The sequence below is a fragment of the Sarcophilus harrisii genome, chromosome 2 (genome assembly GCF_902635505.1).
Source record: "Sarcophilus harrisii chromosome 2, mSarHar1.11, whole genome shotgun sequence".
NCBI lineage: Eukaryota > Metazoa > Chordata > Mammalia > Dasyuromorphia > Dasyuridae > Sarcophilus > Sarcophilus harrisii.
The window spans coordinates 177,265,827-177,288,574 of NC_045427.1; the positions used below are offsets into that span (position 1 = coordinate 177,265,827).

The 22,748-nt window shown below is 32.3% G+C and overlaps 1 protein-coding gene across 3 annotated transcripts in view; it reads right to left on the reverse strand.

The window, feature by feature from the left end:
- Nucleotides 1-22,748, reverse strand: part of ARHGEF10 (Rho guanine nucleotide exchange factor 10) — a 215,807-nt gene that overhangs the window by 132,412 nt on the left and 60,647 nt on the right. For 2 of the 3 annotated variants that reach the window (XM_023494669.2, XM_012539906.3), the window contains exons 3-6: nt 12,436-12,618; nt 10,255-10,542; nt 5,512-5,578; nt 929-1,005 (exon numbers count right to left, since the gene is read on the reverse strand). In XM_023494669.2, the coding sequence (XP_023350437.1) occupies nt 929-1,005; nt 5,512-5,578; nt 10,255-10,542; nt 12,436-12,618 (615 nt within the window). The remainder of the gene's footprint in view (nt 1-928; nt 1,006-5,511; nt 5,579-10,254; nt 10,543-12,435; nt 12,619-22,748) is intronic. The other variant, XM_023494668.2, reaches the window with a different exon arrangement.

Sequence of the window (22,748 nt, forward strand, 5' to 3'; positions counted from 1 at the left end):
ATAATTAAAACCCAGAATGAAACATCTCGGCAGATAATTTAATAATTACAGATAGCTAAGATGGCTCTACCTTGTAAGTCAATCACACAAGCCAATTACACAGAGATTAGTGAGCCAGCAAATAATAAAAGGGGTAATTAGGAAACCAATTTTTGTTTTAAAAACCCTCAAAATCTTTAAAATCAATCAGGCTGAAAATATTCACAGTCTTACAAAACTATACAAAAGATCACATATGCTGTCTGTCATGTGGAACAGCCTTTTTCCAGGAAAAAAAATGTCCATGAAAGGAAATTGGTTCAAAGGCAAATAAAAAGACAGACAGCCTATGAATGTTCCAGATCTACTGCTGAATGTAAGCTAGAAATCAGAGCATTACAACCCTATATTCTTTAGAGTAGGTCACGGGTATGTAATTTCCAGGAGCAATTAAAAGTCAGGAGAAGCTGTGTACCTTATTTGCCCATTGACTGAAGCATCACCACCTGTGGAGGTAATTCTGCACTAAACCAACTATTAGATTCTTAGGGACACTAAAAAAGGTTTCTTCCCTTCAGCCTTACTGCTTATTATAATGCTTCATTTTTTAATAAATGGATGAATTTTTTCCTATCTTTTAGTCCATCTATAGTTTTGTAAGACTGTGAATATTTTTAGCTAGATTGATTTTAAAGGTTTTGAGGGGTTTTTTTTTCTTGGAGTAGAAAAACAAAAATTGATTCTCTAATTACCTCTTTTATTATATGCTGGCTCACTAATCTCTATGTAATTGGCTTGTGTGATTGACTTACAAGGTAGAGCCATCTTTGCTATCCATAATTATTAAATTATCTGCTGGGATGTTTCATTCTGAGTTTTAATAGCAATTTTGTCAGTGAACTTTATATTCAACAGTTTCTCCTTTGGAGCTATTTTTTATGACACTCACTTTCCATCCATGCTGTATTGGCAGGATCTGCAACCCACTTGGCTAGAGGACTGTCTTCTTTATTAACCTGGTCTTCACTTTAAAATGAATGAGAAAACACATTATTAATATTCATTTGCATCACCTAGTATTGGAGACTCTTTATCTCATATTTCACCACATGGCCAAGTCTTTATTTTATATCATAATAGGTCAAAGAATAATGTCAATCACAAGCTTATTTTTTAAAGAATTTTAAAGTTTGCATTGCATTTTCCTAAAATAGGCCTGGTATCAACATCATCAATTTAAATGAGGAGAAACTTTATCATCTAAAGCACTCATGACTTAATTACACATAGTAAAAAAAAAAAGTGGTGGAGTTGGGAATTTGAATCCATAACTTTCAAGTCAGTGATCTCTCAATAATATCAAGTGGCCTTTGCACACTTTTGCTTAAACAAGCCAAATTGCAATTTTTATTTTCAATTTCAGTGTTAAGTGGTACAAAGAGCACTGGGTTTGTGTCACAGTTCTTAAATTTAAATACTGATCCCACTACTTATTACTTGTTTCCTCTTGGATTACTTAAATTGTCACCCTCAATGTCTTCATTTATCAAATAAGCCTGTATGTTTCTGAGGTCTTATTATCATCTCCTCTAATTTTCACCCATTAATAAAGTCAAATATTTATTGAGTGCCTGTTTGGAGCATAGAGCAAAAGAACTGAGTGAGCCATAAGAGAAATTTTAGAGACAAGCCTTGATATTCCAGGATCTGATAATCCCAGTGGAGAGTCACAACATACAAACATGAATCAAGTGATACAATTAACTTGAAGTTAAGAAAACCTAAGTTTAAATCCTGCCTAGGACACTTTCTAGTTGTATGATCATGGGCAAATCATTAAACTTTTCTCAGTCTCAGTTTCCTCATCTGTACAATGAAAGGTTTGAACTCAGTAATTTCTAATATTCCTTTTTGATGTATATCTATGATCCCATGATCCTCAGTTCCTGTATGTATAAGTAGTAAGAAATAAATTTTTAAAAATAAAGTTGTAAATGATTTCAAAGTATGGAGAAAATAAATGTGATCTGAATTGGAAGGAAAAGGCCTTTTTTGGAGTATTGGAATTTGAGCTGATTTGTGAAAGAAAGATCTTTTTTTTTCCCCACAGGGAGAGTGGGAAGAAGGGAAGGAGAAGGGGATTCTGGATGGGGAGAGTCCCATGGGCAATGGGAACTAAAATTAACAACACAGAAAAAATGTATTTTATATCTTCTCCTTTTTATTATTCTATTCTGGGAAAGGCAGAGATGTCAAAGGGAAAGAGCTGAACAGATCATGGACAGTAACTGATAATTAAATAACAATCAAAGGTAGATATTTCAGGTAATATAGTATGAGTGGTTATAAAAAGCCACAAAACATAGTCCTTGTTTTTGTGTAATTCCGGTTCATATATTATGATCTTATTTCAGTTCACATTATACTTTATCTTTTAAATTAAAAACAATAACAAAAAGGTAGGTTCAGGTGCTACTTCAGACTCATTTTTTGCTTCTATCATGCCCAACTCTTCGTGACTCCATATGGGACTTTCTTAGCAAAGATACTGCAGTGGTTGGCCATTTTTTTCTTCAGCTCATTTTACTGATGAGGAACTGAGACACACAGTGTTAACTAACTTGCTCAAGAACACACAGCTAGTAAGTGTTGAAGGCCAGACTTGAACTCATAGAGACATCTTCCTCTAGGCCCCATGCTCTATCCATTGTACAACCTAGGTACCCTACGTCTGATTAATCTGGTCCTAATCAAATCCCTTGAACTCTCCATGTTCCATCTCTAAAACTATGAGTTGCAAAGTAGGTGTCAATTGCATAAAGTAAAAAAAGTTTCTTCACCTAGTATTGATTACATCAATAAGATGATGTTTGGTCTAAAAAAGTGACAAAGTCACATATAGTTAAACATACAGACACACTAAAATAAAAATTAATGAAATACGACAAATACTGATAAGGTGTCTCCAATTATTCAGCACTGTGCTAGACAAAAGGGATATTAATACTAAAGTGAAGTGGTCCCTAGTCTCAAGCACCTGCTGTGAAATCATTCTCATTTCCAATACTTCTCATTTCCAGATAAATATAGATTTTGTTCATTATAACTGATGAAGTCTAAAATGATTTTATTTTTTGCCAAAATGTTGTTAGATTTTTAATACCTAAATAAATGCTTTATGCTTAAAAAGCCTTCAAGTTTCTAATTTTAAAGGCATTCATTTAGTACTCTAAAAATATTAGTCTTATTACTTAAAAAAATATTATGTCCTTTGCAAGAAAAAAATTATTTACTGACAAATAGCAAAGATTTGTTTCAAGCCTTGGCTGAAATATAAGCAAAGATAGTTTGAATTGGAAGCACATCTTAAATCTTAATCCTTATTTTATTTTTCTCTCTGTTCCAAAGTTCAACCTTTTCATCCAGATAGAGCTAAGGGGCATATTCTGCCAAAGACTTCTAAGAACCTTCTCCTAAATAAATATTGATTTATGGAAAGTTTTTCCATATACATATGTATTTATCCATTCTCCATTGTGGAGGTTAGGGATACAGTGCTTTGGCAATCTGGAAAATTCACATAAAATTTTTTGGCCCTCCCTTCATATCAGAGAAGAAAAAATTGTATTTAAGGTATTAAAGATGAAATATGTTGATATTATACAATATTACACATATATTTGTGTATTTCTAAGTTTCTAATTTTTTTCTGTGTCATCTGCTGGTTTTAAAGTATCGTTTGTGGCTTCTGCAAACCTCCCTAAAGATCCCTTTTTAATTTCTTATGTTGACCTGTGATATATAGAAATTGTGAAAAAAAGCCACAATATGGAAGAGGTAACTATATTTTAAAAATCATAGAATGGAGGAGATTCTAGAAATCACATTATATAAGCTCTTCATTTTACTGATAACAAAACTGAGTCCTGGAAAAGCTAATGACCTGTCTATGAATAAGTTACAAAAGCAGGATCAGAACCCTGGTCTTGATTTCCAGGTCACTGATCTTTCCAAGATTAAATTAAGGAAGTCAAGGAATCAAAAAGTCAAGATATGAAATATGTTATCCACATGAATACTAATATTCCAGAGTATAAATAGCAGTGTTTGTTATCAAGGAAATCCTAACCTAAGCCTTAAGGTCTTTCAGAAATTTGTGTGTATAACCTAAAGATCAGTAGATAACAAGAAAAATAAGCAAAGATAAATACATGTATCTCAAAAGAAGAAAGATTTAAGGATGAAGATAGAAAGACAGTTTGGAAGTATCATTAGGGAATAAGAAATATGCCAATTCTTCTTTCTAACCCTATAAGGGGAAGGGAAGAGTTGTTTTTAAAGGAAGGAGTTATAAGATATATCCTTAGAAGGAAATGAGGTTTTATTAAATTAAGGAGGTTGAAGGAGTACTGATTGAAGAGATCAAAAAAATGAAAGTTATGTAAGAATGTCTCCCATGAACAGAATTTTTTTTTCAGAAGTATGCCATGGTATAACTTGTACTACATAATTGTATCCCAGTTAATTTATTGCACTGGGAATTAGAGGCAACTCATGGATCCTGCAGCTAAAAACATTATATGGGGGTATTTGGAGAAAAGCAAGAACTTTTAATTATGTATTCCAGAAGAGGTACATCATAGAAGAGGTAAGATTTGAGTTGAGCTTTAATGAGTAGGATTTCAAAAGCTGATGATGTTAGGGTGAACCCTAGCTGATTGGGTAGATTGCTAGAGTATTAATAGAGTAAAGGAAACAGAATGGAAATTCAGTTTTAAACATGGTTGAGTTTGTGACAATGGTGGGAAAAATGTCCAGAAGGCATTTGGAACTAGAGAGATATCAGGATACCAAAAGAGGCACCACACCTAACAATATAGATCTGAAAATCATCTACTTTTATATAAGCCAAGAGGAAGGCTTAGGAATTTGGAAATGTATAAGGAAGAAAGCAAGTTAGAAAATAACTTGCATTAAAGTTTTCAAAGAAAATGGTATCAAATAAATCCAACTGTAAATAGATAATTCAAATATGCTCCGTGTGTGTATGTGTGTGTGTGTGTGTGTGTATATGCATTCATTGGACATAGATAATTGTGTGGGACAATGTCAACCACAAAAACAATCAGAGACTCTCAAAGTAAGAAAAAGCAAAAAGGGGTAATTATGATCTGAGAAAGGGCATCTCCCATCTGATAAGGTGTTTGTCAGTAAAAGGGAGTGCAAAGTAAAAACTGCAAATAATAAGTTTAAATAGTCTGAACACAGAAGCCTCCATCCCTCTACCCCCACCTTTTCTCCCATTGTTTGGGGGAGTCCAGACTTACATTATAATCATGGAAATCTAACCCAGAAATAAAAAAATAAATTGCCTTTAAAAGAGATTCTTAAATGCTAATTAAGAGGTAGTGGGAAACAGAAGACAAACATCTACAACATTATAGTTATAACTCTATTTTTTATTATAAGGTCTCAAATCACAATTAAGTTATAGTTTAAGGCTATACTAGGTGCAATTAATTGCACACATACCTGTTTGGGGGATCCTCTGAACTTAAAGAATTGAAATGAGACTCTTCTGTAAGCTCCTGTGTATCTACTAGAAAAAAAAAACAGAAAAAAAAATCACTTATTTTGTGTCCTCTTCTGTACAAATATTTGAAGTGGAGCAAGACAAAGCTCAGCAACAACAAAAAAGAGCAAACTCTTCTGTGCTAACCAGTAGTATATGAATTGATTGCTTACAAATAAGCTACTAGTCTCTACTTTGAACCAAGTGGTACAATCACTTTATTTCTCTCCAAATCCTTGCCAAGCTACTAGTACCCTAACTCTTATCCAGTAACAGTTCTGATTCAATGTGCCCTTATCATAGTTTGGCTCCTGATTGACTCAGAATCAATGTAAATAGCTATCATTTCTGCTTTGGTCAGAAATCCTGAGGGTCTCCTCTCCCAGATTCATTCTTTTATCTGGATCTTTTTTGAACTAGGTGAAAGAGATTCTTTTCCTCAATTGCAACCTAGCCATAATGACTAAATGGGTGCAGCCTCAATCAAATTGAGACATTTCTTAGCTTAAAAAAATCAAGGTCTTCTGTAGTATCCAGGACCAACTCCAATCCTATAGATCTATATCTGGCCACTGATCCCAAATGTCTCTGGAGGGAAAAGTGAGGTCGGTGACCTTGCACAGCCCTTCAGATGGTATATGCAATTCCAGAGAAAGCCTAAGACTATCCAGCCTTGGAAATGGCACAAACAATGATGGCTGCTTGGAAAGCTCTGAGGCTATCTGGTCTTGAGTGCCACAAACAATACTAGCCAATAGCAGTAATTTTCTAAATTTTCTTGGAATTTATTCTGTTTGTAATGGCTTTACAATTACAATAAACTTTGTCCTTTGTCCAGGAAATGAGTTTAAGCCTGCAGTTGCTTTTGAGACAACTTGAGACACCAGTCTGTGACCCCAACCTTTTGGAGTTCCTTTTCCAACCCCAACAAATTGATCAACTCAGGTAAGAAACCTTTATTTAGATATTGTTCTTTGAGACAGAGCACTGTGCTCAATATTTGTACTATTTAAGAGTTAGAAAAACAAAAATTTTAAAAAATCAAAATAGCTAGTTAACAGGTGAATGCAGGACAACTAAAATAACTCTTGGGAACTGCTTCTCTGAAAAGCATAGGATCAACCAGATTCTCTCAGTGAATACCCACAAATTACCACCCATCTAAGAAAGAGGAGGATATGGAGAAAAAAATAAACAAACAATAGTCTATAGCTATCCCTAAATACTTCAGAAAATAGACCAACTTTGATATATTATATTAAATAATTGAACTGAATTGAATAAAAATAAAATATAACCCATAGTTTGGATCATTATTTAATGATTAATGAAGAAAGAACTAGCCTTGGAGACAAGATAATCTGGATTCATGAACCACCTCTGATATACAATGAAATGTCATCCTGAACAAGTCACTCAGTCTCTCATTTTCCCAAGCAAGTGACTAAAACCATAACAGAACATATAATAGAACAGAACTATAACTAGAATAGTTATTAACCTACAATGATAGAAATTTCCTCACTGAGAAGTCCCTAAATTGATGCAATCTGATATTATGACCAAAAAAAATCTCTATTAACATGAGAGAAAAAATTACCACATTAACACAGAAGCATGCACTTATACTATACATTTTATTGTTCATTGCAAATGATTTTATTATCAATATCGTGTCACTTTATACTATTTCATTACTATAAAAATATAATAATATTATCAGTCATGCTAAAATTCTCTATATCATGGCCAGACACAGGAAGATTTGAGAGAGCTATTATAAAGTCCTATGTAATTTCTCAAAAGTAACTTAATATTATTTTTTTTAAATCACATGACCAATGGTCCTATTCCAGGCATTTTTCACTTCTCATGTATGTTATTTCTGTAGATTTCTAATTGATTTCTCTGACTCAGTTCTCTCTTCTTTCCAATCTGTTCTTCATACTGGTGCCAGTGATATCCCCCAAAGATAAATCTAACTCTATCTTTCCCCTACTTAATAAACTCTCATGGTTCCCTATTTCTCTCAGATTAAATATAAATTCCTTTCTGGCATTTAACATGCTTCAAAATCTGACTACAACCAACCTTCTAGCTTTATTTTATGTTATTTCCTTTCACACAGTTGATGATTCAGCCCACCATGTCTTGTTATGCAACAAGTTGTATGGGATAATAGTTAGGACACTGAACTTAAAAGTCAGGAAAATATGGGTTCACATGCTAATGCTACTCCCAAAAAATCTTTTGTGTGCATTTTGTATATATTTATGTGCGTACATAAATGTCTCTCCCAATAGAATAAAATAGAATAGAATAAAAATTTCCTGAGAATAGGGATCATTTCATTTTTGTCTTTGTATCTGTAGCATCTAGCACAGTACCTTGCCCAGAAAAGGAACTTGATAAATACATGCTGATTGATTCATTGAGGGTACTTATTTCTTTATTATTTATGAATTATGAAGACATAATACATGCTTTACATAATAAATACATGCTTAAAGACATTTTAAGAAAAATAATATTTATTCATCTACTATAAACATCATTCTTATTTGGAAATTCCTTCTAAAAAATTAACTTCAAGATTTGATTCAATAAATGTTTGGCAGACACCTATGGGGTATAATGCAACATTGTTAGATGCTACGAACACAAAAGTTTAAAAATGGCATGACCTATTCTCCTAAAAACTTTATAGTCTAGTGGAAGGCCTAAGTTATGAAAGCAAACAAATAACTATAATATTAGTTGATGTGATTGATGATGTAAGGTAAGGCATGAGAGATATGAGGTGAAAAAGATCACTTTTGAATATAGGAATCAAGGAAATCAGGCTGCATAGAGGAAACCAGTTAGGTTTATTAGAAAGGATTTTAACAGGCAGAGGGATTCAGTACAAACATGAGGGAATGAGATTGAAAATTCATGGATATAAAAGAAGGAAAATTGAATTTGGACTAACTGTTATTTCCTATATTTGTCCTGACTTCTCTTACCTAAGTTGTTGAATTTGCAAACTCTGTTCCTGATCCCTAGACTGAAAATTACCCTCATGACTACCTATGAAGCACCTTCTCTATAAAGCCTGATGGAGAAAGTGCAAATTAGCCCACACTATATCCAATGACTAAACATTAACTGAACTTCTACTTTACAATCATTCCAGCTACATACTCATCCTATTATCTGCTTGCTCCCCCTCCACTTTTCTACTTTCTCAGAATGAACTATCCACGCCACCCCCCTCCTGCTAGTGACCACACTCCTATATCCATTATCTTCCTCTATAAGAATGTAATTTTATTTGAGGGAAAAGAATGTCTCTTTTAAAAATATTGTATTTCCCCCCATACACACACTAGCACAGTGCTTTTAAGATAAACACTTAATTCATTCTTTCATTTCTAGCCTAGAATGATCTCTTATTGATAACTCTTTGTAATCATCATTTACTTCATTTCTTCTATTTTTACTAGATATATCTTCAATGATCTGTAGTTATAACATATCTCTATGGTTAGGAAGCAAAAATCCCCTGGAGTTCTTTTTTTTTCTCAATTAGGACAATATCACTTTTGTTTTCTTCTTGCAGAAAACAAATCCCTTTTCCTTCCTTATTTCTCAACACAGACATATACTCAATTCTTTTCTCCAGCTACTAGTAGGAGTTACATACATTTTAAAATAAATGACTCTCCATTCTTTAGATGATGTTATTCCTAGAAATGACCTGCCTCACAAAATTTATAATAAACTAATTTCTGACACTTCAATTAAACAGGCTTTATGTTATATCTTCCTTCTTTAAATAAATAAATAAATAACCTGAAATAAAAAATAGAACTTTACAATTAGGAAAAAAAAGAGATTTAAGCATTTTGGTCACTCCATTAGATTAGAGAGGTTGATTGAATTCAGATTGACTTATTGTGCTTTCAATTCATGAAAATAGGTCAGCTAAACATCACGTATTTGGAATGAACAGATTTCCCAGACAATTACATCTCTTAACAAATGTTTCCCCCTATAAAAGAGTATTTGTGTTCTTTTAATAGAAAGAAAGCAATTCAAGATATGCAATTGTTTCCAAATCCTTTGAAAAACAGGGGAAAACCACAATATTGTAAAGGATAGTAACTCTGAAAGTCTTTAGAACTCTTATCAAAACACTTACCATTTTTGACTCTAAAAGACTGATGATTAAGCATGTCTCCATTTCTTGGAAGAGAGGTGATGGACTAGAAGTACAGAATAAGATGTACGTTTTCAGATGTGGCTAAAATGTTGCTTTGGGTTTCCTTATTATACTTATTTGTTGCAAGAGGCCTTCTACTTGGGGATAGATGGGAAAGGAACAATGGACAGGGGGAGGAAGTAAATTAATGGGTAATAACATGCAAAAAAATAAATAAAAAGATCAATAAGGCATTTTAAAAGCACAGAAGACAAAAAAAGGAAGAGAACACAAACAGGATAATTTTGCTCCTTAAAAAATTAATACATGTCTAAAAATTTTTAAATAGTATAAATATATAATTTCATATATAATTATCTTTTTGTTCTTTGAGTATCTATGTTTGTCTTTGTTGATGATTCTTAAGTTCATATGTTTTTTAAAGGAAAATAATTTGATTTACAACCAAGAATAACCATATCTATCAATTTCCTTTCTGTATACATAAGATAAAATTTACCTTCTTCATCCACAGAAAGAGTGCGAATGATGATGGGACTAGAGTAGGCCGGAAGTATCAATGGTAAATTGGAAGGAACTGCATAACCACAAGGCACAGGAACAGAATAAACACTTGGCACACTGGAGTTTGAACTTTCTTCTTCAGCACTTGGATCTGGTGACAGTGGTTCCTTCTCCTGGAATGGTGTAATATTGATGACTGAATATGGATTCACTTTCACAGGCACAGCTAGTTTACCATCTTCTACAGCTTGCAAATTGTCTGCTCCAGCTTCATTACTGTCTCCTAAGAAAGAAAAAGAATCTTCATTTTTCCATGGCTCATGGGATTATAGCCATTAAGTATCTCTTCAGTTTTCTCTAGGATTGGGAAAAGATAAAATAGTAAAGTTTAAAACCCTCCAATTTAAGTCTTATCTTCTAATATTAGGTATTCTGAAGCTTTGAAAAAGGCTTTTGGTCTCATGTGTATAACAACATCTATGATAAAAACTCAAGGGGTTGTTTTCTTAAACTGCTGGTGCAGGGACTTTCAAAGGAAGTGATCTTAGCTGTTAGAGAGGGCTAAATCTTTGAAAAATAAGGTTGAGATCAAGGGAATATTTGTAGAACAGCAAGAATTTCAATAACTTAATAACTACTGAAAACTATTCACAAAATTAAGTTGTGGCCTGGTGAACAGCTCACCTTGATCACCTGAGCAATGACATAAGCATTCCAGATATACCATGTAAGTGCATAATTCATAGAGGGCTTTTGCTTTAATCCAACCAGTTTCCCCAGTTGAATACTTCGTTGGATTTAGATAAAATAAGTAACTATATCCAGTATCGGTTTGCATTGAATCAACACATCATTATATCCAATTTCTTTCTTCAGTGGGTTTCATTTTCTCTAGGATAATGTTCAGCATTTAGGATCCTTCATTATCTGGCTGCAGTCTACATTTCCTGATTTATTACATATTATTCCACTTCACACAGTGTGTTTCAGCCAATGGCCTTCCTGCTATTCTTTCACCTCTATGCCTCTCTCTGCACAGTCTGTCCCCCATAACTAAAATGTACTTATCTGTTCATTTCCTCCTAGGATTCTCAGTTTTCACAATTCATCCCAGGCACCACCTTCTATGGGAAGTTTTTCCTAACTGTCACCCATTACTACCAGTCTTCATTGCTCTTTTCCTTCTATTGTTTGTATACTTATCTGTGACATGAAAAGTAACATGGTACAGAAAGAACACTGTGTTTAGAGTCAAAAGAACTGTTTGGAGTCCTGGGTTTGTCACTTAAGACCTCTGTAACCTTGGGTAAATGAAATCTTTCTGGAACTCAGTAACATCATCTGTAAAATAATAGGGTTGGACTAGATGGTCCCTAAGATCCTTTCCCTCTAAGATTATGATCCTATCATTCCTCTGTAGAATTCAAGAACCATGGGGCCAGGTAATTTTTTTTTTAACTTTAAATACCAAATATCAGCACAGTCTGACAAATATTAAGCACTTAATAAATGCTTCTTTAATTGGGTTCTAAAATATCCAATAGATTAATAAGAAATTAGTTTTCTTTGAAAGAAAATATCTTTCCCTTCACTCCCACAAATTTAGTTAAAAACAATGGAAAATTGTATTGGAAGAGAAATTACATGTGAAATTTAAACTATTTTTAATGAACTGATCTCTCCAGCTTTCATTAAGTTCCAAACTAAAATTTTATCCTTTTCATACTCCTCAATTTCAGGGCTTTCCCCTTTTAAATTATTTCCCATTTATCCTATTTACAATTTGAGATGAATGGATAGGTGTGTATATCTTTATCTATCTATCTATATATCTATCTATATATATATATATATATATATATATATTTGCATATTGTCTCCCCAATTAGATTTTTAACTCCTTGAAGGAAGAGATTGTCTTTTGCCTCTTTTAGTATTCTCAGTTCTCAGCACAGTGCCTGATTCACACAAGGAGCTTTATGTTCATTGAATTTAACTGAGAAACTAATATATATATATATATATATATATATATATATATATAATCATGCCTTTTATCAAAATTCACTTTTCTCCAGGATATTTAAGCAGACTTCTAGGATGAGGTGGGATGAAGGGAGGGACGGGAATCAGTTAAAAGTTCGATAAAACAATACTCGTACAGCATGATGACCACCTGGGCATTCACCTGTCGATGGACTTTCTTTATTTTCACCATCCTCTCTGGAGTTAAATTCGGATGATGGCAGAAGTACTTGTCTATCAGCTTCTGGAATTTCATCTCCACTGTCAAAATCAAATTGTTCTCCTTCTTCCTCTTCATCATTATTAGTAGCACTTTTTAACTCATTTTCTAAAACTGAATAAGGACAGATATGAGATAGTTAGCATTTGTTAATGGTCCAAAAATGTTAACATTCTGATAAAAAAAAAAGTTTATCCTAGGATTCATCAACAATTTACCATAGTGGCTATACATCAAATGTTCTTATTTGACATTTCTACTAACAAATATGCAAAGGTAGTGGTGATAAATATCTTCCAAAATTTCATCACTACTGTCAGATTTCACTGACTTACCTCCTTTTTTCATCATTAGCAATAGGGATTTTTAAATTCACTTTTTAAGATTTAAAAATGACAAAAATTTACATAGTTTTGATTTAGCTTCTGTTCTATTTCTAAATCTCATAGTTTGTTTTTGTTTTTTTTTTAAACAAGAAAATAATCATCTCATTGAGGAAATTTTAATAGAATTTGTGAGAAAACTAAGTTTTTGTAATGCATCAAAGTAATTTCATTAGGATGGAAGGCAGAGCTTTTAACTTCAAGTGAAGTTTACTACTTCAAATGATCATAATTATTCTTCTACTAGCTATAACACACTCTACATCTTCTTTATGAAGAAACTCATATATTCACTGGGCCTTATTGTTTATGTTGCCATGGTAATAAGAATTCTTGCCAGGGCTTCTCTTTCTTTAAGAGGCAAAAAGATCTGCTGATCTAACATGTTTTATTGCAAAGACAATAACAAAACCATTCATGCAGACTTTTGATGAAGAAAGGAGGAGGGGGAAACCTCCTCTGCATTTATTACAAAAGACAAGAACACTATGTTGGCAATCCTTGAAAATTATTGGAGAACCTAATCCTTGAACCAAAGTATTAACCTCCAACCCCAGTTTTTCTAAGTGTCAACTTTTTAGGAGTAAAAAAAAACAAACACCAAAATTAAATTAACATGAAATCTCCACAGCTGTTTTCAGTGTGATTTTTACTTATGTACTTATTTTTTTTTAATTTGCAAATTATATTGGTAGACTTTTATCTTGTTTTTTTTTTCCTTCTAGGGAAAAAATTCTTCCTAAATCTATACTCTTCTTAACTTCCATATTAGTGGGCACCACTATCACATCAGGTCCATAACCTTGCTTCCTTCCTCTCATTCTCCAATCAGTTGTCAAATCTTGTGTCTACCTCTCACTTAATCCTCCATTTCCATCTTCATATAAGGCTTTGGTTAAAGCCTTATTATTTGATCTTCCTACCTCATCTTTGCCCACTCAAACCAATATACCACACAGCTGCCAAAATAATTCTCCTAAAATATAGGATAGATATGATCATATCACACATACCCAACCCCTGACTCAATAAACATCAGTTGCTTTCTGTTAAATCCATTGTTGTTGTTGTTCATTCATTTCAATTAGGTCTGAGTCTTGGTGACCCCATTTGTGATTTTCTTGACAAAGATACTGGAATGGTTTGCCATTTCCTTCTTCAGCTAATTTTACATATGAGAAAATTGAAGCAGAGATAAATGACTTGCTCAGAGCCAGAGTTAGGAAGTATCTGAGAAAATATTTGAACTCAGGTCCTCCTGACTCCAGACCTGCTTCTCTCTCTATGGCATAGAGTTGACATCGAGACCACCTCCCAACTGCCCAAGTATCAAATATAAATTCTTTTGTTTGCATTTTAAATCCTTTCACAACGTAGATCCTATACTAATTTGTCACATATTTCTTGCACATTGCTATTATCTACAGACTCAATTTGGCTGCATTTCAGCCATAGTTTCCATACTATTCCTCATACATCTCTTATCTCCATGTCTTTCTACTAAATATTCCTGCCTCCATGGATAGAGACTTGAGACAAAGAGATCAATTGGGAAGGAACTGCACTAGTTTTGGTGAGATATAAGGGCCTGAAATAATGTGGTGGACATGGAGATGAAAGAGTAATTTGAGGATATCAAACTTGACCTCTGCATTTGATAAATGGGGAAAAGGCTCAGAAAAGTGAAGATTTGTCCAAAGTGAAATAGTAAGTGACAGAGAGTGGATCTAAACCCAAGTCATCTGATTCTAAACTACTGCTCTTCCAACTCTATAACATGCTGCCAGGCAGACTTTGGCAGACCCTACTCTTATCTTCACTAAGACACTCCAGGACAAAGAGAAACATCCAGGGCATAATTAGAATCAACTAGCAGGAAAAAAAAAAGTTTCAAATGTAAATTAGACATGCTTCAAGTTCTCCAAAAATGGCTAAGATATATATAATAACCACAGTAAGTGTTAAACCTTCAAGAAATAGGTCTAGGAGAGAGCAGACTGGATTAAAGTGGCCTTAGATATCTCTGGACCACAACTGAAAAAAATCAACTTTGAGAAGAATCTGCTTTGTAAATCTTAAAACTTTATAGAAATAGAAGTTAGTGTTATATAATAACATTATAATATTGTTATATAATAACTATATAACAATATAGTTATTGTTATTACTATATATATATAAAGATATATATGTGTATATCTACATATACATATATGTGTGTATATATACCACACATATACATATATGTGAGTATATATATGTATATATATATATATATATACATATATATACACACATAATTTATCAAATTCCATTGGCTTAAAGTCACTAAGGGCAACTAGATCTCTCTCCTTTCATTTCATCATCTATCTGGCTTTTTAAATCTATCTTTATCAAAAATTCAAAGATGGAGGTTAAAAAAAAATACTTGCTTGAGGTTTTATAAATATGATTAGAACAGCATTAAATTGACAAAGACAGGAATTAGTGGGAAAGACAGGAATTAGTGGGCAAGAGGACAACACAGAAAGAATAGCAGTAAAAACAGTGTTATTCTTGATTGTATTCCCCTATTCCCAGATCTTATAAAGGAGTTTACATCTTCTACATTAGGTGCTTAATAAATATTCATCAAAAAATTTAAAAAAAGAAAGTAATTCACAAGAGAAAATCCAGGAAGCTTACAATGAAACTCATGACCTCAGATATTTCCATACTAATTTGCCACAACATGTAAGTAATAAGCAAGATGAACTAGTAATTTTAATAGTAAAAGAATGAGATCATATTCGCAAAATGCTTTAGCTTAGTGCCGGGCAAATAGTAGATCCCTTCTCTTACACCCAACCACAGCACAAGGAAGTACATTTGAGTACATTGAGATAAATGAAAACAAGAGCCATTACTATGGTATATATGCCTTGTTTAAAAGAAATAGAATAAAAAAAGTGGAGTAAGTGGAATTCTGATCAACAGAAAGGAAGTGATTGGTGAAATAGAAAAAAACAACAACAAAGGAATCTTAGCTCTCCATCTTTTAATTTTTGATAGAAAAGGATAAAAAGGTAAGAAAGGAAGAAGAAATTAGAGAAGTATCTAGTTGCTCTCAATGACTTTAACCCAATGGAATCAGATAAATTATATTTCAAAGTATAACAATAATATTAACTTTTATTTCTATAGTGCTTTAAGGTTTATAAAGTAGATTCTTCAGATCAGCCTTGTGAAGTAAGGGTAGTATAAAACTGAGAGCTCATTCCTTTCTAAGTTTTTTTTTTTTAATTTAGACTAATTTAATAATACATGAATTTATTCACCTGCAAAATTATATGGTCCAGGGCTTTCCTGTTTCATTTTGGTAGCTCCCGTATGGCGTATTTAGATTCATTTTCTGTGACTGAGTTGTTTAATGGTAATATTTCATGTTTTTATTAATTTAAGTATCATATTTTATAGGTAATTATTCCTTTTAAATTCCTTTTAATACTTTTGCTGGCATATAACTTTACAATAAGGATCTGATAATTTTTCTCTATAACTTTTTAAATAGATTTTTATTGATAGTTTTATTTTAATATCATTTAGATTTCTTGCTATATACTCCCTCCTCCTTAATCATGGAAAAGCATTCTTTATAGCAAAAAATTAGGAAGGGAAGGAAAGAAGAAGGAAGGAAGGAAGGAAGGAAAGAAGGAAGGAAGGAAGGAAGGAAGGAAGGAAGGAAGGAAGGAAGGAAGGAAGGAAGGAAAGAAGGAAGGAAAGAAGGAAGGAAAGAAGGAAGGAAGGAAAAACCAGGAAATGATGTACAATGTTCAATATCTTTGTCTTTTCCACTTCTTCCAAGGGGTGGGGAGAGATTATCTTTGTATATCTATTCTTTGCGGCCAAGCTGGTATCTTTATAATTTTATTATAAATATAACAATATAATTTCATCATATTTTTATTGTTTGATAGTTATTCTTTCCATTTTCATTAATGTAGTCACTGTTTATACTGTTTTTGACTCTGTTTATTTCACTTTAGATCAGCTCCAAAAGTGATTCAGATCACTTTTCCATCCATCCTTCTATTCATTGTACTATTTCTTATAACCACATCATGTACCATAATTTATTTTGCCATTTTCTAATGTATGGATATTTTTATTTAGAGTTTTTAAAAAAGTGTTGCTATACATTTTTGGAGTGTATACGGAACCTTTAATTTTTGATTTGTTTGTTTTGGATTTTTTTGGTGAATAACCTCCTTAGGGTATATCTTCTACAAAATCTCTGTGTCAAAGGGAATAAACATTTTAGCCAATTTATTTGCATAATTATAAATTGCTTTTCAGAAAAGTTGTTCTAAATTACAGGTACACCAACAATTCATTCCTTTGCCTGTCTATTCCCATCTTTTGTTATCCTTGTCAATTAGTTGGTTTGTGTGAGGTGAAACCTCAAGGCTGTATTGACTACATTTTTCTCATTATTGGTAATTTGGAGCATTCTTTCATGTAACTATTAATAATTTACAGTTCTGTTTTGAGAATTTTTTTATATCTTTTGACTACTTCTCTGTTTGTGAATAGCTTTTGTCATTAAATATTTCTGTTATTTATCTATCTTGAATTCTTGCTTTTAATGGTAGAAGTCCTTTACTCTGCATTGTCTGATATATGTTCTCCTTCATAGATTTTCTCTCATTTCTATTTTTTTTAATTAATTTGGATAAATGGATTTTTTTTCTTTAAAAAAAAAAAAACACTGACATAGTTCAATAATCACATTTGCTTATTTCTTTCAGTTCTATGAATAGAAGTGTCTTATAATTGGGGGAAAATGTGATTTAGATCAGGAGAAAAATTAAGTTCAAATCTCTTCTATGACAATTATTAGTTGTATGGTTCTAAATAAAACACTTTAAAATGTTCTTCATTCTATGAGATGGCTCACTGAAGAGAGGAAAGAAGTGCACAGGAAGAAATGTAGAAAAGATAAACAAAAATTTATATTTTTAAACACAAAAAATATATTCATTTATTCTAATAGGTATGAGAAGTCCACTTTTAATAGAAAAGTATATATTTAAATGCAAATGAAAGCATTTTTGCTTCCATAAGTAACCTTCCCAATAAATATAATAGTAAAGCAAAATAGTTCCCCTCTCCTCTATTATATAATAGTTCTAAAATGCTAGAAATAGCATTAATATAAAAGAAAATAAAGACATACACTAGATAAGAGAAAATTAAAATATTCATGTTTGCTGATGACATGGCTAAATAAGAAACTAAAGAGCATGGCAAAGAAACTAACTGAGATGATTAGTAGCATTAGTAAAGCAGTATAATACAAAATTGAGCAACAAAAGTAATTAACAATTCTACACAGTAATAAAATTCTGAGGGGGGATTGTAAATAAGAAAATTCCATTAAAATAGTTGTAAAATGTGTACCTTACATGGAAGTCTATATGCCAAAACACACTTAATGCTTACATACAAGGTTAAAAAACCTTTTGTTTTGAAGAATTAAAGAATTATTTAAATAACTGAAAGTATGTTCATTGTTCATGATTAAGATACACTATTATAATTATTATGATACCCAAATTAATTTAGAGATTTGCTTTTAAGTCAATTAAACTACAAAGGAAATACTTTTAGGAATTAGACAAAATAAAAACAAAATCCTTTTGGAGTAATAAGTTTTGAATCAAGTTCTTAATATTTTTTATGAAATACACTCTTTGACAAATTAATGCAACCACTGGACCTTTCAAAACCAATTTTGTTGTGATATATCTGTAAAAATATTTATATACCCTAGGTTAAGAACTCCTAATCAAGAATCTCAAAGGAAAATTGAAAAATAAGTAAAAAATGAAGGGAAAATATATTTATAGTTCAGACTGTGTTGCAAAGTAGTAATTATCAAAAGCTATTTGGAAGTGGTTTAAAAGAAAAACAGACTGTTGAAACTGACTAAATAAACAAGAATAAGAAATGGTCAAATATAATAATAGTGTTCAATAAATTTGAAAATGAAATTCTTTGGAAAGATTTCTCTTTTTTAAAGTAATAAATGATAAAATCATTCTGAGGAAATTAAATTCCATCATATACCATAGCACAGTAAGCTCAAAACTGATATTCAACCTAAACACAAAATAAATTGGAAGAAAGCAAGAGTAGATTCGTTTTAGAGCTATAACTCAAGAGATAATTCTTAGCAAAATGAGGAATAAAAGAAACCATAAAATAGATAAAATAAGTAATTATGATTACATGAACTTGCAAGGCTTTTACATGAGCAAAATCCAGGAATCTATAATAAAAAGAGAAAGCACATACTGGGAAAATATATTTATTTCAATATTCTGATGAGTTTATTATATTCAAAATATGGAAGGAATGAACACAAGGATTTAAGACCAAGATCCATTCTCCAGTGAATAAGCATTTATCCAAAAGTAATGAATAAGTACTTTTCCAAAGAACTGAAAACTATTAACAATCATATGAAAGATGGATCCAATTCAATAAAAATAAAAGTAAATCATAGCAACTCTTACCTGGTTACCAGTAAGAAAACTCTTACCAGCTAGAAAAATGGTAAAAATTTACAAAAAGTATAAATTGTCTTTTTGGAAAGTCAATATAAAAGTAAGCACAATAAAGAACTTTTGATAAAGTTGTGAATGTGTCTTTTCCTTGATGGTGGGGATAGAATTAAAAGTAATGAGTAAAAGATGCAGAAAGACACAGAGTCTGAGTAAAAAACAAAAAAGAGAAATGCAGAGAGAGATTCACCTTTAAGAAAACTAACTCAAGTTAGTGTAACAAAAACAACAACAACAACAAAAAACCTTTTTAATAATAAAACCTAACCTAAAGTGGAATGATTCAAGAAAAAGGTGAGCATCTCCTTCCCTGGAGGCCTTCAAAGGGATTTTGGATGACCCCTTGTCAGGGACATTTTAAAGGAGTTTCTTGGTGAAGTATGGGGTTAAACCAGGCCCATTCCAACTTTATGATTTTGTGAGAGTTTATTTTTTTAAAAAATCCTGGTTTTTATTGAACCTGTCTAGCAAGATTTTTTTTAGTATTACTTTTCTACTTGTGATAACATTCATCCAAAGAAGATTTAGTTGGGAGGATAAGACCTCTTGACAGTGCAATTTATAACTTTGTGTGCATTCCTTTCTTTAAATCTTGGATTTTATTAAATTCTGATATATTGTATTAAAATATGATACTTTTCACCAAGCAAGAAAAAATCCTGGATAGGGTCTGCCTAGATTAACTCTCTTTACTTTCTCCTCCTTGAAAGTTAAGCTGGATGAATATGGCACCAAGGGAATAATATTGCTTAGTGACAAATAAAGGAAAATTTGATTTTAGAGTGATTAGGTATGACAATTATCTGAATATGAAAGTTAATGTTTCCAAACAACAAACAATAGAAAGCTATTTGTTAATTTTCACATAATAATCTACCATGCAGGCTCAGCCTTTCACAAGGAAACATGCAATCTAACAATTCATTTGATACAGTAAGGTGGCACAATGGAAACAGCATTTGGAGTCAGAAAGACGAGTTCAAATCCAACTTCAGAGACTTAGTTGCTATGTGACTCTGAGCAAGGCACTATCTGCCTCAATTTCCTCAACTATAAAATGGGGGTCATGAGAACACCTACTTTACTGAGTCATTCTGAGGATGAAATAAGATACTTAGAAAGTACTTAAGAGTTTCTGGCACATTCTGCCCCTTTTCATTGTACAAGAGATAGAATGATGAAGGACAATCTACAAAGGACATCTATCTCTCTCAAAGAGTTTCACAGAATTTCAGATTTGGAAGGAGGTTCAGGAAACAATTGAGAGCAGACCATAACTAAAAAATAATTCTTTGTACAATCTACCCAGTAAACTTCCATCTAGCATAGGCAAGGTCTCCAGTGAGTGGGAACCCAATATTTCCCAATGTGGCCCATTTCACTTTTGGATAGCTCTGATTTTTTATTTTGATCTTTTTGATTTTTCCTTTTTCTTTCATCAGATTTAAATTGGATTATTTCCAACTTCCATGTCTTACTCCTGGTTCTGATCCCTTCATATAAGCAGTACAAAATTTATCCCAGTTTCACAGGACAGGCTTTAAAATACTTAACAAAAGTTATTTTTTACCTCTTGGATCTTCTCTTCATAAAGTCTTATTCAGACCAATTATGCTCATAATCTGCAAATAACTTTCATGTGGGATAGCCTTTGATCATTCTGGTCTCTCCTCTGGATGTTCTCTAATCAATGTACTCACTAAAATGAGGCACCCATAACTAAAAACAATACTCCATGTATAGGCAAAGGGCAGGAGATATCACTAATACTTCCTCCTTCCTAGACACTGAGATCCTTCTCATCCTATGAGTTTTCTTGGTTGCTATATCATAGTGTTAACTTGAAGTCTCATCTTTTAAAAAGTTTTTTTAATGGCAGCCTAGTCATTCCTCTCTCATGCCTGGAAAGCACTCCCTCTCTTACTTTACTTTTTGGATTCCCTAATTACTCGAAAGTCCAGAGCAAGAATTACTTCCCATTGGATATCTTATATGATCCTTCCCAGCTTCAAGTATCTTCATTCACAAATACCTTGTAATTACTTTGTTTCTATTTTGTATGCATTTGTTGTAAGCTCCATGAGGGTAAGGGCTGTCTCCTTTTTATCTCTGTGTCCCCAGTATCTACTAAAGTGAAATTATACAGAAGGCACTTAAATTTTTTTGTTGATTGGATATATGTTAAATACAAACATTATTTTTTCAGATAAAGTTTTGTATATAATTATGAGACTTTTTTTTTTTTATCCAGACCCATGATTTTATTAGCAGAGGATATTCCCAGTGGGAAAACTTCCTACACTGATACTGATACATCAACTGATCTGCAACTTTTAGTCTTAACTAAAGTCTAGTCTTTAACTAGAGCACTGAGAAATTGACTGACTTTGCCAGGATCACAAAGTCAATATTTTTAGGGTAAGACTTAAACCCAGGTCCTCCTGATTCTGAGATCTATTAATTTTCTCACTAAGTTCATTGTCTGCCTCTAATTATAGGCTGAATCTAGCAAAATAAGAAGAGAAGAAAGAGGAGGAGAAGGAAGAGGAGGAGGAGGAGGAAGAGAAAGCAAGCAAGGAAGGAACAAGAAAGAGGAAGAAGGAAGGAAGGAAAGAAGGAAGGAAGGAAGGAAGGAAGGAAGGAAGGAAGGAAGGAAGGAAGGAAGGAAGGAAGGGAGGAAGGGAGGGAAGGATGGAGGGACTGAGGAAGAGAGAGAGGGAGGAAGAGAGGAAGGGAGGGAGAGGAGAAAGAGAAGAAGGGAGTAAAAGAGGGAGGGAGGGAAGGAAGAAAGGAGTGCTAGAAAGAAAAAGAAAGAAAGAAAAGTGGAGCTCAAAATCCTTCAATAAATGTGTTTCTATTCAAGTATTTCTATAATGTTTGTATTTTATACAAAGTACAGCTTTGAATAGTATGTTATTTGAAATAACTTTTTATTGTACCTAAATTTCAAGAAAGTCAAGATGTGTTTTCTGAAATATAAGACAAATATTATTGAGTAAATATTCAATTTACTGAAACAAACTTAAGAAACTTCCAACTCTTTTAGAGAGGTAAAATATTAAATTGAGTACTTGAATTGTTTTTTGGAATAATTGTCAAATATAGCTAGTTTATTATCACTTTAAACTTTGTATTTATAATATAAATTAATATAATTCTTATATAATATATATAAATTAATATAAATTAAATATTCTGATAAGGGTGTCCATGTTCACATTAAATCTTAGCAACCTAGTAATTATAAATACAATTA